General features: G+C 45.7%; 1 protein-coding gene across 1 annotated transcript in view; it reads right to left on the bottom strand.

Annotated features, from left to right (window-relative positions):
- The window catches only part of LOC109867651 (phosphatidylinositol 4-phosphate 3-kinase C2 domain-containing subunit alpha-like), a 59,456-nt gene that overhangs the window by 23,726 nt on the left and 19,702 nt on the right, over window positions 1-16,028 (bottom strand). Inside the window, exons 3-8 of the mRNA XM_031801056.1 lie at window positions 13,758-13,858; window positions 12,907-13,067; window positions 6,806-6,926; window positions 4,358-4,469; window positions 3,395-3,474; window positions 3,197-3,260 (exon numbers count right to left, since the gene is read on the bottom strand). Of these exons, the coding sequence (XP_031656916.1) occupies window positions 3,197-3,260; window positions 3,395-3,474; window positions 4,358-4,469; window positions 6,806-6,926; window positions 12,907-13,067; window positions 13,758-13,858 (639 nt within the window). The remainder of the gene's footprint in view (window positions 1-3,196; window positions 3,261-3,394; window positions 3,475-4,357; window positions 4,470-6,805; window positions 6,927-12,906; window positions 13,068-13,757; window positions 13,859-16,028) is intronic.

Raw genomic sequence — 16,028 nt, forward strand, 5'->3', positions numbered from 1 at the left:
AAAGGCACGGTAGGATAGATATAGGTCTGTAGCAGTTTGGGTCAAGAGTGTCCCCCCCTTTGAAGAGGGGGATGACCGCAGCTGCTTTCCAATCTTTGGGAATCTCAGACGACACGAAAGAGAGGTTGAACAGGCTAGTAATAGGGGTGGCAACAATTTCGGCAGATAATTTTAGAAAGAAAGGGTCCAGATTGTCTAGCCCGGCTGATTTGTAGGGGTCCAGATTTTGCAGCTCTTTCAGAACATCAGCTGAATGGATTTGGGAGAAGGAGAAATGGGGAAGGCTTGGGCGAGTTGCTGTTGGGGGTGCAGTGCTGTTGTCCGGGGTAGGAGTAGCCAGGTGGAAAGCATGGCCAGCCGTAGAAAAATGCTTATTGAAATTCTCAATTATGGTGGATTTATCAGTGGTGACAGTGTTTCCTATCTTCAGTGCAGTGGGCAGCTGGGAGGAGGTGTTCTTATTCTCCATGGACTTTACAGTGTCCCAGAACTTTTTTGAGTTAGTGTTGCAGGAAGCAAATTTCTGCTTGAAAAAGCTAGCCTTGGCTTTTCTAACTGCCTGTGTATAATGATTTCTAGCTTCCCTGAACAGCTGCATATCACGGGGGCTGTTCGATGCTAATGCAGAACGCCATAGGATGTTTTTGTGTTGGTTAAGGGCAGTCAGGTCTGGGGAGAACCAAGGGCTATATCTGTTCCTGGTTCTAAATTTCTTAAATGGGGCATGTTTATTTAAGATGGTTAGGAAGGCATTTAAAAAAAATATCCAGGCATCCTCTACTGACGGGATGAGATCAATATCCTTCCAGGATACCCCGGCCAGGTCGATTAGAAAGGCCTGCTCGCAGAAGTGTTTCAGGGAGCGTTTTACAGTGATGAGTGGAGGTCGTTTGACCGCTGACCCATTACGGATGCAGGCAATGAGGCAGTGATCGCTGAGATCTTGGTTGAAGACAGCAGAGGTGTATTTAGAGGGGAAGTTGGTTAGGATGATATCTATGAGGGTGCCCGTGTTTAAGGTTTTGGGGAGGTACCTGGTAGGTTCATTGATTATTTGTGTGAGATTGAGGGCATCAAGTTTAGATTGTAGGATGGCTGGGGTGTTAAGCATGTTCCAGTTTAGGTCGCCTAGCAGCACGAACTCTGAAGATAGATGGGGGGCAATCAGTTCACATATGGTGTCCAGAGCACAGCTGGGGGCAGAGGGTGGTCTATAGCAGGCGGCAACGGTGAGAGACTTGTTTTTAGAGAGGTGGATTTTTAAAAGTAGAAGTTCGAATTGTTTGGGTACAGACCTGGATAGTAGGACAGAACTCTGCAGGCTATCTTTGCAGTAGATTGCAACACCGCCCCCTTTGGCAGTTCTATCTTGTCTGAAAATGTTGTAGTTTGGAATTAAAATGTCTGAGTTTTTGGTGGTCTTCCTAAGCCAGGATTCAGACACAGCTAGAACATCCGGGTTGGCAGAGTGTGCTAAAGCAGTGAATAGAACAAACTTAGGGAGGAGGCTTCTAATGTTAACATGCATGAAACCAAGGCTATTACGGTTACAGAAGTCGTCAAAAGAGAGCGCCTGGGGAATAGGAGTGGAGCTAGGCACTGCAGGGCCTGGATTCACCTCTACATCGCCAGAGGAACATAGGAGGAGTAGAATAAGGGTACGGCTAAAAGCTATGAGAATTGGTCGTCTAGAACGTCTGGAACATAGAGTAAAAGGAGGTTTCTGGGGGCGATAAAATAGCATCAAGGTATAATGTACAGACAAATGTATGGTAGGATGTGAATACAGTGGAGGTAAACCTAGGTATTGAGTGATGAAGAGAGAGATATTGTCTCTAGAAACATCGTTGAAACCAGGAGATGTCATTGCATGTGTGGGTGGTGGAACTAATAGGTTGGATAAGGTATAGTGAGCAGGACTAGAGGCTCTACAGTGAAATAAGCCAATAAACACTAACCAGAACAGAAATGGACAAGACATATTGACATTAAGGAGAGGCATGCTTAGTCGAGTGATCAAAAGGGTCCGGTGAGTGGAGAGGTTGGTTGGTGATTTAGACAGCTAGCCAGGGCATCGGTAGCAAGCTAGCATAGGATGGAGGTCTGTTGTTAGCCACCTCCTGCGCTCCGTCAGTAGATTAGTGGGGTTCCGTGTGGTAGAGGGGATCAATCCAAATCACACAACAACAACAAAAATAAAAACAATAGATATAGTTATAGAGGCCCAAGAAGAAAACATAATAATAATAATAAAAAAATAATAAAAAAATTTAAAAAAAAAGAATTGTCCGATTGTCTATTCAGATAGCAGCCGGTAAGACAGCTAACGGTTAGCAGGCCGCAGATGGGCGTTCAGGTAACGTCGCGACGGAGGAGCCAGCCGAATAACCCCTTCGGGTAGATAACGTCGGCAGTCCAGTTGTGAAGGCCCGGTGGGGCTCCGCGAAGGCAGCAAAACGGGTCCGGATAGGCGACTGCAGCCCAGGTGCGATTGATGGAACTCAGGAGTGATTGACGGAGCTTGCTAGCTCCGGAACAATTGATGTTTGCTCCGGAATCGACGAAGGCCGATAGTCACACGGATAGCAGCTAGCTAGCTGTGAGATCCGGGCATGAATGTCCAGAGAGCAGTCGAAATCCAGGGACATGGAGAGAAAAATTGGTCCGGTATGCTCCGCTCCGAGCCGCGCTGCGCCGTACAGAACTGGCGATAGACTTTCGAGCCAAAGGATAGCCGATGACCACAAACCGTGGTTAGCTGAACACCAACGACTTACCAGTAAAGGAGCCAACTAGCTTCTGAACTAGCTTCTGGATTAGCTTCTGGCTAGTTTCAGGCTAGCTTCTTGGAGTTTCTGGCTAGCTTCTTGGAGGATTACAGATCTGAGGTAAATAATACTTTTTTATAAATATACATTGGTGAGGCGGGTTGCAGGAGAGTGTTTTGAAGATGAGTTGATGGAAAATAAAAATAAAATGTATGTGAAAAAGTTGTAAATATATATATATATACAGGACACGACAAGACGAGGACAAAAGACGTCTGAACTGCTATGCCACCTTGGAGACAATGAACAACCACTACTCAACGCCTGATAGCAATTTTACACCACAACCATCACACACATCCGCTATCACAGAAACATTTAGGGTCTTCAGTTCAGTGTCAAAGACGTGAATTAACTTCATAAGCTACCTCATTCTGCAGGCAGATGTTGACTTGATTGTGGTAGCCTTCCAGATAGTCGGCCAGGCCTTGTCTGAGAGAGAGAGAGAGAGAATGATCCAATCACAGAAATCTCAGCCGTTATCGGGAATTCTAGACGGCCATGTTTGGCTCCAGACAATGGCTAAGATGATGCGATAAGGAGCAAAAAGAAAGGCATGTTCCTACCTGGTGACGTTCTCCTTGAACGGCCTCTCCACTTGGCCCAAGTGCCTCTCCAAGTCCACCTGAGAGGTGTCGTCTTCCGCCTGCGTGCGCACAACAAACCATGACATTTCACTGCGGCCTCCCTCAAATCACACTAGGGTTTCAAAGTCGGCTCATTTCTGGAGTGCAGTTTGACAAGCTTTAGATGAAAGGTCTTAATATGATTGCATCTGACGGTGAACGACGGCACTGTTGAAGTGTATGGGAAGAACCTTGAACTTACAGGCCTGACACTGCTAGGTTTCAAATGGCGTGTGTCGGTCTTACCAATAAGTGTGTCGGTCTTACAAATGGCGTGTGTCGGTCTTACCAATAAGTGTCGGTCTTACAAATGGCGTGTGTCGGTCTTACCAATAAGTGTCGGTCTTACCAATAAGTGTCTGCCTTACCAATAAGTGTCGGTCTTACCAATAAGTGTCGGTCTTACCAATAAGTGTCGGTCTTACCAATAAGTGTCGGTATTTCTTGAATGTTTGCTTTAACAAGGTATTTATGATCTGCCCGTCTCCCAGCCTGTCTGCCCGTCTCCCAGCCTGTCTGCCCGTCTCCCAGCCTGTCTGCCCGTCTCCCAGCCTGTCTGCCCGTCTCCCAGCCTGTCTGCCCGTCTCCCAGCCTGTCTGCCCGTCTCCCAGCCTGTCTGCCCGTCTCCCAGCCTGTCTGCCCGTCTCCCAGCCTGTCTGCCCGTCTCCCAGCCTGTCTGCCCGTCTCCCAGCCTGTCTGCCCGTCTCCCAGCCTGTCTGCCCGTCTCCCAGCCTGTCTGCCCGTCTCCCTGCAAGTTCTCTTTTCTGGACATCTGTCTGTTTCATTAACTTTCCTCCAGGCCGTTGACCTTTAGCTGGTCTTATGCTACTTTTGAGCTTTAAAAACACACATCAAAGTGCTATGTCACTGATTGGTAGGTTGGTTGGTTGGTTTGGGTCTTACCGTTCGTGCCAGATCCCTTCTCATGGTGCTCTGGGAGAGCAGCTGGAGCTTGATCTCTGCCTCCCACTTCCTGCAGTTCTGTACGTACTCGTGGCTGCCCAGGCTGTGCTTACTATGGAGAGGACACAGGGCCACAGGGGGTCTAAGGTCAAATATGATATCAGGGTCTTGCTCATTAGGTACCAAACAGAAGGAAACAAAAGGGACAACCTGGATTTGGTCCAATAAGAAATGCACAAGTTTATTTTTATTTCAAGAATTTTACAAAAGGTTTCCCGTTGCGTGCCCAAATGAACAACACCCAGCAGTTATAGCATTATGCTCGGAACATTGTGAGGAATGAGCCCAGTTCCGTTTCAGCACTTAGCCCCAAGCCCTTACCACCTATCCTTTGGGTGTTCATAGATCTCAAATTATGGGGAAAAGGACGAGTCAGCAATATGGTAGTGGCTCCAACTAGCCTTGGTAATGGTGTTCAATGCTGAGGAAGTAGGCCAAATGGAACTAGGCCATAGTAATTCAGATTTATCGGTTAAGGCCGTTGGTGTACACAAGGACATTGAGCCCAAGTTTAACTTAGAACTAAACACTTAAAACCCACTTAAAGTTAAAGAGTTCCAATGAATCGAAAGGGCCAGAGGGGGACCTGACCCGAGAGAGATGCTATGCTTAGCGGGGGCTGGGAGCAATGGAAACATTCCAGGACCTTCTGAGGGCTTGCCAAGACCAGACAAGGCCGGGAGAGTAGAGATAAACACAGTGGGGAATTTGTAGCTCGACAAAGCGAAACTGACCCAAGTCTCTAAAAATTTAGTGCATGCAAGCAACACACACAGAAAGACACACTGTGTCATATTGTTAATAACCCATCCATAACCGCCTGACTATATCTGATAAAGTGAAAACCAGAGGCTCGCACCCAAACTATTTTTTGTCGGGGACGTAGGATTTTATTCAAGCTCAATTTAGATATGCCTATTTTTCTGCTTATAATTTTCAACACTTTGGTAGACTATTTGTTAGTCAACTTGTCTATAATTAGATACATGCAGCTTCTCTTCTGTCATTACTTGTTGCCCTAGAACACTAAATCAACCCTTGCTCACCAGAAAATACATGTCATACATCTATAGAACACATGCTTCAATCTAGTTGACATTGGTATATTTCTCATTCATCTCTTCTTCTCTCCTGCAGCAAAGACGTTGAAGGACCGTGGAGAAAATGCAACAACAAAAACAAAAAAATGGAAATGATTTTCCATCCAAACATCAGTTACTAAAATCAGCTTTTATGACGCTGATAAAGATGGCAACTTTACAGACGGTCCCTAACCACACATTCATTCTCTCAAGACGCTGAAATAAATCAATCGTATTTCTCCACTCCTGTTCCCGAGTGAAAATTTACATTTGGTGTATCATTTTACTGAAACAACGTGCTTAATGCTGCCGGAGATAATATATTAGGCTATGTGAAAGGTTATAGCCTACAGTCAGCATCCAGACTTCAGTTACTATTCCATTTAACCCATCTGAACAGTACATGTCCCTTGACGTACCAAACTTGAAGTCCCCGTCTTGTGACTGTCGAATTTGTATAGCGCCTCACAAATCACACAACATATTTCCCAAACATTAGGCTACTGTTCTGGCCCTCCCTTCTCTATTTTCAACCTCACTATTTTCCCATTTAAAAAATAAATAAAAAATTGAACTCCAACATTGTCCTTTTTTTCCCTCAGTGGATCGAAGTCAACATTTTCTGCCCAAGTTCCCAAAAGCACTTGGCAATTGCTGTGTGTTTGGCGCACGTAGTTAGTGCGTAAGCTTAAACTTCAGGGCCTAACGCTAGAGATAAATATTGCTATAAAAACCTCAATGTAGCCTAGGTATGAATTGTATAATGCAGAGTTCACTTAATTCAACCCACCCGTCACCCACGCACCCCTTCAGCAGCACAATATTTCACGACCCTAAACCTGTCGGGCCCGCGGATATAACTGCAGGTTATGAGTCAACCCGGCGCATCACCAACACACACTTTACCTAAGAGGATTTATGCCAAAGAAGTTTTTAAAAGAAAACCTCCTTTTGCACAATCCCTCTGTTCTTAATTAGTAATAGCAGCCCCTGCCCTCCTGACTGTTGCTTTTGCAACAGAACTAGCAAAACGGCCAAAAGGAAACATTTTCCTAACACAATTAAAGACAAATGGCTCCCTGCTTGAGGAATGTTGGCAGTAAGCTTGTTGATATTGTTTTATCTCACTCCTCTTCTCCTCTCTCTGCGAGGGCGAGAGGACACTTAGAGGCAGGATTGTGGGAAACACAGGTGTCAGCGTGGGGTTGTGTGTGGGCTTATAGGATTGTGGGAAATGTGGAGGCCAGGGTTTTACATTTGTGTGTGTGTGTGTGAGAGAGACTTTGCGCATATGTGCGCGACTCACTTTTGCAGCACCTCCTCTTGGCCGCAGACCTTGAGGACATAGCTGCTGATGTCCACCTGGTTGAGGTCATCATGGACCCAACACAGGGCTTGCATGATGAGGAGCTCTACAGGAGAACTCACTAAGGGTGGGGGGGGGGGGGGGGGGGGGGGGGGGGGGGGGGGGGGGGGGGAAGAGAGTGAGAGTTAAAGCAAGTGGTATACAAAGTCCCCCGTTCAGTTTCCTTAAAAGTGCATCCTTCCTTCCTTCCTTGAAGGAATCACTGATTAGACATGATTGGACAAGTGAACACAAGGACACCACCACACTAATAAAACAAGGTGCCGTTTGTCCACCTCTCTCAGGTAGGAGAAGGAGAAGCAGCAAGATGCTCACTAAACGAGGAATCAAGCTTCTGATCCACCCAATAAAGTGATGAATTCAAGTCCAAGAGGCTCGACGAAACGGGTCAGAAACTATCGCTCACGGAAAAAAAGGAGTCAACAATTGGCCAGATAGCTGTTTCATAAAACAATATCGCGAAGGTCCTCTCAGATGGGATTACAGTGTGGGTGGTTCAAGTCAAACTATATTCATACCTAACCTGGTCTGAGATCTGTAGGTGCCGTCTCGCCCACTCGTCACTGGCGTAACAATTTATTTTTTATTTATTTCACCTTTATTTAACCAGGTAGGCAAGTTGAGAACAAGTTCTCATTTACAATTGCGACCTGGCCAAGATAAAGCAAAGCAAAGCAGTTCGACACATACAACGACACAGAGTTACACATGGAGTAAAACAAACATACAGTCAATAATACAGTATAAACAAGTCTATATACGATGTGAGCAAATGAGGTGAGATAAGGGAGGTAAAGGCAAAAAAAAGGCCATGGTGGCAAAGTAAATACAATATAGCAAGTAAAACACTGGAGTGGTAGATTTGCAGTGGAAGAATGTGCAAAGTAGAGATAAAACTAATGGGGTGCAAAGGAGCAAAATAAATAAAATAAAATAAATACAGTTGGGAAAGAGGTAGTTGTTTGGGCTAAATTATTAGGTGGGCTGTGTACAGGTGCAGTAATCTGTGAGCTGCTCTGACAGTTGGTGCTGAAAGCTAGTGAGGGAGATAAGTGTTTCCAGTTTCAGAGATTTTTGACAATGACCGTATATGAGTTGGCAAGACGGCACAAACAGATCTGAGACCAGGCTAATTTGATCTCCCCGATCGTAAATCGAATTAAAACGGTTCAGTGAATGATCTCAGGCTGCATTACGATACTATGTTATTGGAAAAGCCTCATGTTCGTGTACATGGGCATGTTTCCTGGGAAATATTTGGTGGAGAATGAAACGTGTGTGTGTGACTGTGTGTGTGACTGTGTGTGTGCAGTGCATGTGTAACCTGACACAAAACAGATTGTTCTGCCACTTCTAAAGGGGGGGGTTCTTTCCTCCGTTTGATGCCAGCACACACACACAGACCACCCCGGGCTCTCCAGCAATAACAACCCCACACCCTACAGAGGAATGGACTGGACTTAGTATTAAGGATTCAATACTAGAAGGCCCATTGGTGAATTTAGAGAGCGTTATGATTGGTCACATCTTGGTAGTGGCTGGGTGCTGTGAGGTGGCTTTCTAAGGATCCCTGTGAGGCTAACTGGTCAACAACCGAAGAGAGGGCATTTTGGGAGCATGTTGCCAAATCGGTTTGTGCTGCCTTGCCTCTTATGGTCATTGGAGGATACAAGACAGCGGAAACAGATCTGGGACCAGGCTGGCATTCCGGAGAGTGTGTATTGAAAAAAAAGCCCTCTTGCGTGTCGCTACGAACTCACACATGGTGCTGGAATGTTTGCGACTTGCGTGGTCACACACGCACACCAACGTAGGTGCTTGGGGGCTGGGTCTGGTCTAAAGCGGGAGAATCGAATCAAACCAAATGTTATGTCACATGCGCCGAATACAGCCGGTGTAGATCTTAAAGTGAAATGCTTACTTAAAAGCCCCTAACCAACAATGCAGTTTTAAGAAGAATACCTAAAAAAAATAAAAAAATTAAGGAACAAATAAGTAAAGAGCAGCAGTAAAATAACAATAGCGAGACTATATACAGCGGCACCGGTACAGAGAATGTGCGGGGGCCACCGGTACAGAGAATGTGCGGGGGCCACCGGTACAGAGAATGTGCGGGGGCCACCGGTACAGAGAATGTGCGGGGGGCACCGGTACAGAGAATGTGCGGGGGGCACCGGTACAGAGAATGTGCGGGGGGCACCGGTACAGAGAATGTGCGGGGGGCACCGGTTAGTCGAGGTAACTGAGGTAATATATACATGTGGGTAGAGTTATTAAATTCACATATGCATAGATAATAACAGAGAGTAGCAGCAGTGTAAAAGAGGGGGGGGCAATGCAAGTAGTCTGGGTTGCCATTTGATTAGATGTTCAGTAGTCTTAAGGCTTGGGGGTAGTTGTTTAGAAGCCTCTTGGACCAGTACCCGCTTGCCGTGCGGTAGCAGAGAGAACAGTCTATGACTAGGGTGGTTGGAGTCTGACTGGTGTCTACGATTACAATACTAGTCTCGAAACACAGCAGGATGCTAGCAACTCATTAGCTAGCACTTGAATAGCCAGCCAATGAGTGATGTCAATTGAGGGCTCACATCCAATCAGCTGCCAGGAAGGGGCCAGGTCCAGGTCCAACATAAGGGAAAGCAAGACAGTGAGAGAGAGACAGTATGATGGCAAGAGAGAGAACATAAGGGAAAGAGAGAGAGAGACAGTATGATGGCAAGAGAGAGAACATAAGACAAAGAGAGAGAGAGACAGTATGATGGCAAGAGAGAGAACATAAGACAAAGAGAGAGAGAGACAGTATGATGGCAAGAGAGAGAACATAAGACAAAGAGAGAGAGAGACAGTATGATGGCAAGAGAGAGAACATAAGACAAAGAGAGAGAGAGACAGTATGATGGCAAGAGAGAGAACATAAGACAAAGAGAGAGAGAGACAGTATGATGGCAAGAGAGAGAACATAAGACAAAGAGAGAGAGAGACAGTATGATGGCAAGAGAGAGAACATAAGACAAAGAGAGAGAGAGACAGTATGATGGCAAGAGAGAGAACATAAGAGAGAGAGAGACAGTATGATGGCAAGAGAGAGAACATAAGAGAGAGAGAGACAGTATGATGGCAAGAGAGAGAACATAAGAGAGAGAGAGACAGTATGATGGCAAGAGAGAGAACATAAGAGAGAGAGAGACAGTATGATGGCAAGAGAGAGAACATAAGAGAGAGAGAGACAGTATGATGGCAAGAGAGAGAACATAAGACAAAGAGAGAGAGAGACAGTATGATGGCAAGAGAGAGAACATAAGACAAAGAGAGAGAGAGACAGTATGATGGCAAGAGAGAGAACATAAGACAAAGAGAGAGAGAGACAGTATGATGGCAAGAGAGAGAACACAAGACAAAGAGAGAGAGAGACAGTATGATGGCAAGAGAGAGAACATAAGGGAAAGAGAGAGAGAGACAGTATGATGGCAAGAGAGAGAACATAAGACAAAGAGAGAGAGAGACAGTATGATGGCAAGAGAGAGAACATAAGACAAAGAGAGAGAGAGACAGTATGATGGCAAGAGAGAGAACATAAGACAAAGAGAGAGAGAGAGACAGTATGATGGCAAGAGAGAGAACATAAGACAAAGAGAGAGAGAGACAGTATGATGGCAAGAGAGAGAACATAAGACAAAGAGAGAGAGAGACAGTATGATGGCAAGAGAGAGAACATAAGAGAGAGAGAGACAGTATGATGGCAAGAGAGAGAACATAAGAGAGAGAGAGACAGTATGATGGCAAGAGAGAGAACATAAGAGAGAGAGAGACAGTATGATGGCAAGAGAGAGAACATAAGAGAGAGAGAGACAGTATGATGGCAAGAGAGAGAACATAAGAGAGAGAGAGACAGTATGATGGCAAGAGAGAGAACATAAGACAAAGAGAGAGAGAGACAGTATGATGGCAAGAGAGAGAACATAAGACAAAGAGAGAGAGACAGTATGATGGCAAGAGAGAGAACATAAGACAAAGAGAGAGAGAGACAGTATGATGGCAAGAGAGAGAACATAAGACAAAGAGAGAGAGAGACAGTATGATGGCAAGAGAGAGAACACAAGACAAAGAGAGAGAGAGACAGTATGATGGCAAGAGAGAGAACACAAGACAAAGAGAGAGAGAGACAGTATGATGGCAAGAGAGAGAACATAAGACAAAGAGAGAGAGAGACAGTATGATGGCAAGAGAGAGAACATAAGACAAAGAGAGAGAGAGACAGTATGATGGCAAGAGAGAGAACACAAGACAAAGAGAGAGAGAGACAGTATGATGGCAAGAGAGAGAACACAAGACAAAGAGAGAGAGAGACAGTATGATGGCAAGAGAGAGAACACAAGACAAAGAGAGAGAGAGACAGTATGATGGCAAGAGAGAGAACAAGACAAAGAGAGAGAGAGACAGTATGATGGCAAGAGAGAGAACACAAGACAAAGAGAGAGAGAGACAGTATGATGGCAAGAGAGAGAACACAAGACAAAGAGAGAGAGAGACAGTATGATGGCAAGAGAGAGAACACAAGACAAAGAGAGCGGGGCCTTTCAGATCAGAGAACTGCAGCAGACAGAGCTAAAAACGAGGGCTTTGACTAAGGTGACATCCAACACGCTCAAAGCCACCAGACATCCACCAGTTCCCTGGGTTTCCTCTCTCCCCATGCCAAGGTATGCAAGGAATCTCTAACCTAAATCTTGCAGGTGAAGATTCTAGCCTAAGAAAGAACTAATCGTTTTTTTTCCCTCCCCGGCAACAGAAGCTAGCTCAGCTCTGTCTGGCTGTTACATACAGTAAGAGTGTCAGAGGGGAGCAGAGAAGCTGTAACAGTAGCAGTTGGGGAAAGAGTCATCTGGGAATGCGTTTTTGTTCACCCCGGGAGATTTTTCCACACGCCAAATTTAAGAAGCTGGTGGAATGCCGGTGGAAGTGGAACAGAGGGGCCCGTCTGAAGACCGAGAGAGAAACGCGACAGATTACTTCACAAGAAAGAGAAAGAGGGAAAGAAAATATCTTTTCAGCCAGCTCTTGTTCCCTCCGTACACTTCCCCCCACTCCTAAAAGAGAGAGAACTGAAGGCCATTGTTCCTGTCTGCCGACATACAACCCTGGGGGGAATCTGTACTGTACAGCCTGGCTGTACAGTACATGAGAAGAGGCAGCATGACCAGTTGGTGTGGTTACAGAGAGACTGGGTTAGTGGGACTGGCCACACACACAGGAACGAGCAAGCAATACCAGTTTGGTTTTAAAATAAGAAAGCAATTAAGGATAGATAGAATCCACACACAAAAGGCTGGTGTTGATTCGCTGCCAGGACCCAGGGAGTTCAGAGCAGACTCCATTAGAGAACTTGGTCACATTGGGCCAGGCCAAGAGAGATCAGTGACTGGCATTGGAGGGGTGGATCCAAGGGCGGCACTACAAACCTGGGGTCAGCCAATGACAACGCAACCCCAGAGATCGAACCAAAAGCCCAGTGGGCGAATGAGTGAACATAATATAGAGAAGGCCTTTGGCCGACATAGCTGCTCCAGGGCAGTGGCACAACCTTTTATTGGTGAGGAGAGGGAATGTGGTGTGTTTCCAGAAAAAAAACTAGCTGTCCCGAATGCTGCTTCCTCTTTTGGACCTCTGGCCCAGTAGTCTTATCTGTCATCTGAAGAGCTCTGTCTTAAAGGGGACATGCAGTTGGGTCAATTAGACCTGGCAGAGCTCCATTCTAAAGAAGCCCCTTGATGTCATTGCATGTAGTAATGACCTACCTTTATGGTTATAAAGGTATCTTATCAACCAGCCTGCACACCCAGGGTCCAGGGTTGAGGACACTGCGCACCTCTGTATGGGTTAGGGTTGGAACATTTTTAGAAACTTTCCCAAAATCCCTCGGTTATCCAGCAATCCCATTTGGAGGATTGTGCCTCTACGTGTTCGCGCCTGAATCTTGGAATTCTCCAACCGAGGTTTCAGAATTTAGCAAACCTCATAAGGGTGTTGTGATATGTGCTCACCGTCGCAGGTGAAAGTGACAGGCTCCTGGGACTCAGAGATCTCGATGGACACCTTGACGCTGCAGCCGTTGTCCCCTCCCCCGTCCCTCTGTGGGATCACCGCGCTCAGCACGTACCCCGGGTTGGTGTGGAGGTCATCGTGGGCGAACTTTGACCTCAGTCTGAAAAAAATAAAATAATAATCAGCCAATTCAAATGTAGTACGTCACCTTTACATAGAATTGATTCTCTAGTTTTTATTACCTTAGTTTGCAAATCTGGAAGTTTGCTGGCCTATTACACATGCAGATGCAGAAACTAGTAGATAACGGACTGACTAAATACCTGTGATTAGTTCTCCTACCTAACTTCCCCCTCCCGTACTTCCTTATGGGATCTGAAGTTCTTCTAAAACTCTTCTGCTTTGGCGATATTTGCTGCACATGTACTGCGTTTTCTGCCAATAAAGCATTACTCAACGGAATTGATTGAACTAATGTATTGATGCTTCCTGAACTGTCATGGAGATTACTCTCAATTACATGTGAAGACTCGTCGTGGTCTATAACGATGGCTTTCCCATTAGGGATGGGGGTAGATGGGGCAGCTTTTACGCTGTGTGCGTGTGTGTGGTGCACTGCTTTGTTGGTGATGTTATGTTACCATACTGGAGAGCGATTTCCAGAGCCAAGCTACATCATCACTCCACCCAGAGGACTGGAGTGAGGCTGCACACCCAGTCACACAAACACGCAATTACAGCACACACACACACACAGTACTGTGAGCGCGCACACTCCTTTTCGTACACTCACACAGTACTAAGTGTGTGCTCAGAACACACACATACTGAACACACACACACAGCTTACATTGCTACGTCTTCACAGAAGGCTACAACTTCCAGGTTCTGGGCTTCCTTTTCCTCCAGGGCGGTGTACTTTGCCAGTGCTTTCCCACTTCCCTTATCGTGCTGCGAGACAATGAGACAAAACAAAGGGGACAAAATGGTGAGCAAAACAAGAAGAAGTAGGTGCGTGAGACAATTTACTGGTGTTAAATTAATATGGAACTGGAATTAAAATTGGTATTAGTTTAGGAAAGGTACACATTAAATGCAAAAAGTACAATTAGAGTAAGACCTTAACACCTAATTGGACCTACGCACATATACACTCACACCCCACCCCCCCATTCACATAAATGGATCACTCCTACAGACAGCGAGGCCGTGGCTTGCTGTATAAAGCAGGCAGACAGGCATCGAGGCATTCAGTTACTGTTCGATTGAACGTTAGAATGGGCAAAACAAGTGACTGAGTGGGGTATGATCGCCGGTGCCTGTTGCGCCGGTTCCAGTATCTCAGAAATGTCCGGCCTCCTGGGCTTTTCACTCACAACAGTGTCTAGGGTGGACAGAGAATGGTGCGACAAACAAAAAAAACATCCAGTAAGCGGCAGTCATGGGGGCGAAAACAGCTCGTTAGTGAGAGAGGTCGAAGGAGAGCGGCAAGAATGGTGCAAGCTAATAGGCAGGCAACAAACAGACAAATAACAGTGCAGTACAACAGTGGAGTTCAGATTGGCATCTCGGAACGCACAACTCGTCGATCCTTGTCACGGATGGGCTATTGCAGCAGACGACCACACCGGGTTCCACTAATATCAGTTAAAAACAAGTGAGCACGCGATCACCAACACGTGTGGAGTGTAAAAACATTGACTGGTTCAACGAATCCCGGTTCCTGCTGTGTCATGCTGATGGCAGAGTCAGGATTTGGCATAAGCATCATGAGTCCATAGACCCATCCTGCCTGCTGTCAACAGTTTAGGCTAGTGGCAGTGGTGTACCGCCATCCAATCTGCGTGATGCCATCGCATCAGCATGGACCAACATCTCTGTGGAACGTTTTCAACTTGAAGAATCCATTCCCCGAATAATTGAGCCTGCTCTGGAGGCAAAGGAGGGGTCCGACCCGGTATTAGAAGGCTGCACCTAATAAAAACTGTCCGGTACATTTACACATTATACAAACTGACAGAGGCTTGATTAATTTAGTCCTATGCATTGTGCTAAGTAAGTGAGGTGTATGCAGGCACCTAAAATAAGACACATTTCGATATATGAAAGCAATGAATCCTATCAAGTGAATTTTCCTAGTGGGGAAAAGCTACACACACTAAAAGGGCCCCCCTAGGAATTGAGTTCAGAGATTCCTGGATGCCGTGAAAAAGCTGCCGGGAACTGGCAGGAGGAACGCCCCATAATTTGACTAACTAGTTGGGGCTAAGAATGCGTTTCCTGTGCAACAGGAAATTACAAGTTAAAATCCCGCCTCTTCTCCCTGGTCTGCTGTGAGTCAGCAGAAAAGCACACACAGGCGGTGGAATTCAATGACATCACGATGCACACAGAGGAAGACTTTGATTCTGCTCTGAGGGAATAGGGAAGGGTTACAAAAATGCCTGGTATGAGAGAGTAACTTTCGTGTGTTGTTCCATGTGTGTTGTTACTTGTTACAGACATTTGAAAACAAAAACGCATGAAAAAAAACACGTGTGCTTTCTAGTGCACTTATGAAAAGTTATCAATCATCTTTTTCAACAACAGAGCAGAGCTTTTCGGGGCATACTGCACAGCATAGCTACCCCTGTCAAAGTAACCGCACTTCTTGACCCATTCTCCACTTCAGTGACTCGTACGCTGAGGTTTATGCAAAATACAGTTCATGTATTTCATGTGCCCTACTCTCTTTCCCATCTTCTGGTGCTTCCTGGTGAAATACTGAATGGGTGGAGCATAACGTGTCAGAAGAAATAGAGGCTAGAAATCTTTTAACAATGTACATGTTTTGGTGAAGCTGCCATTTAATTGCCCTCCCTGTTGCACACAAAAAGCGTACATTCCCACTGTCACGAAGACATTCATGGCTGATTGAAGATGAAATCGTCAATATTGTGATGATCACTTACTTTACTTGGCACTTACTACAGACACTGATTTATTTAACCTCTTGCGATGGGAAAACATGTTTTTTTGCTAAGTTGAACATGTGCTCGTCATGACAGAATGTAAACATTTTGTGAAATAACACAGGTCATTTTTGTTCAACAAGCTACACTACCCTAAAAAGGGACTCATT

The sequence above is a fragment of the Oncorhynchus kisutch genome, linkage group LG22 (genome assembly GCF_002021735.2).
Source record: "Oncorhynchus kisutch isolate 150728-3 linkage group LG22, Okis_V2, whole genome shotgun sequence".
In the NCBI taxonomy this organism is placed as follows: Eukaryota; Metazoa; Chordata; class Actinopteri; order Salmoniformes; family Salmonidae; genus Oncorhynchus; species Oncorhynchus kisutch.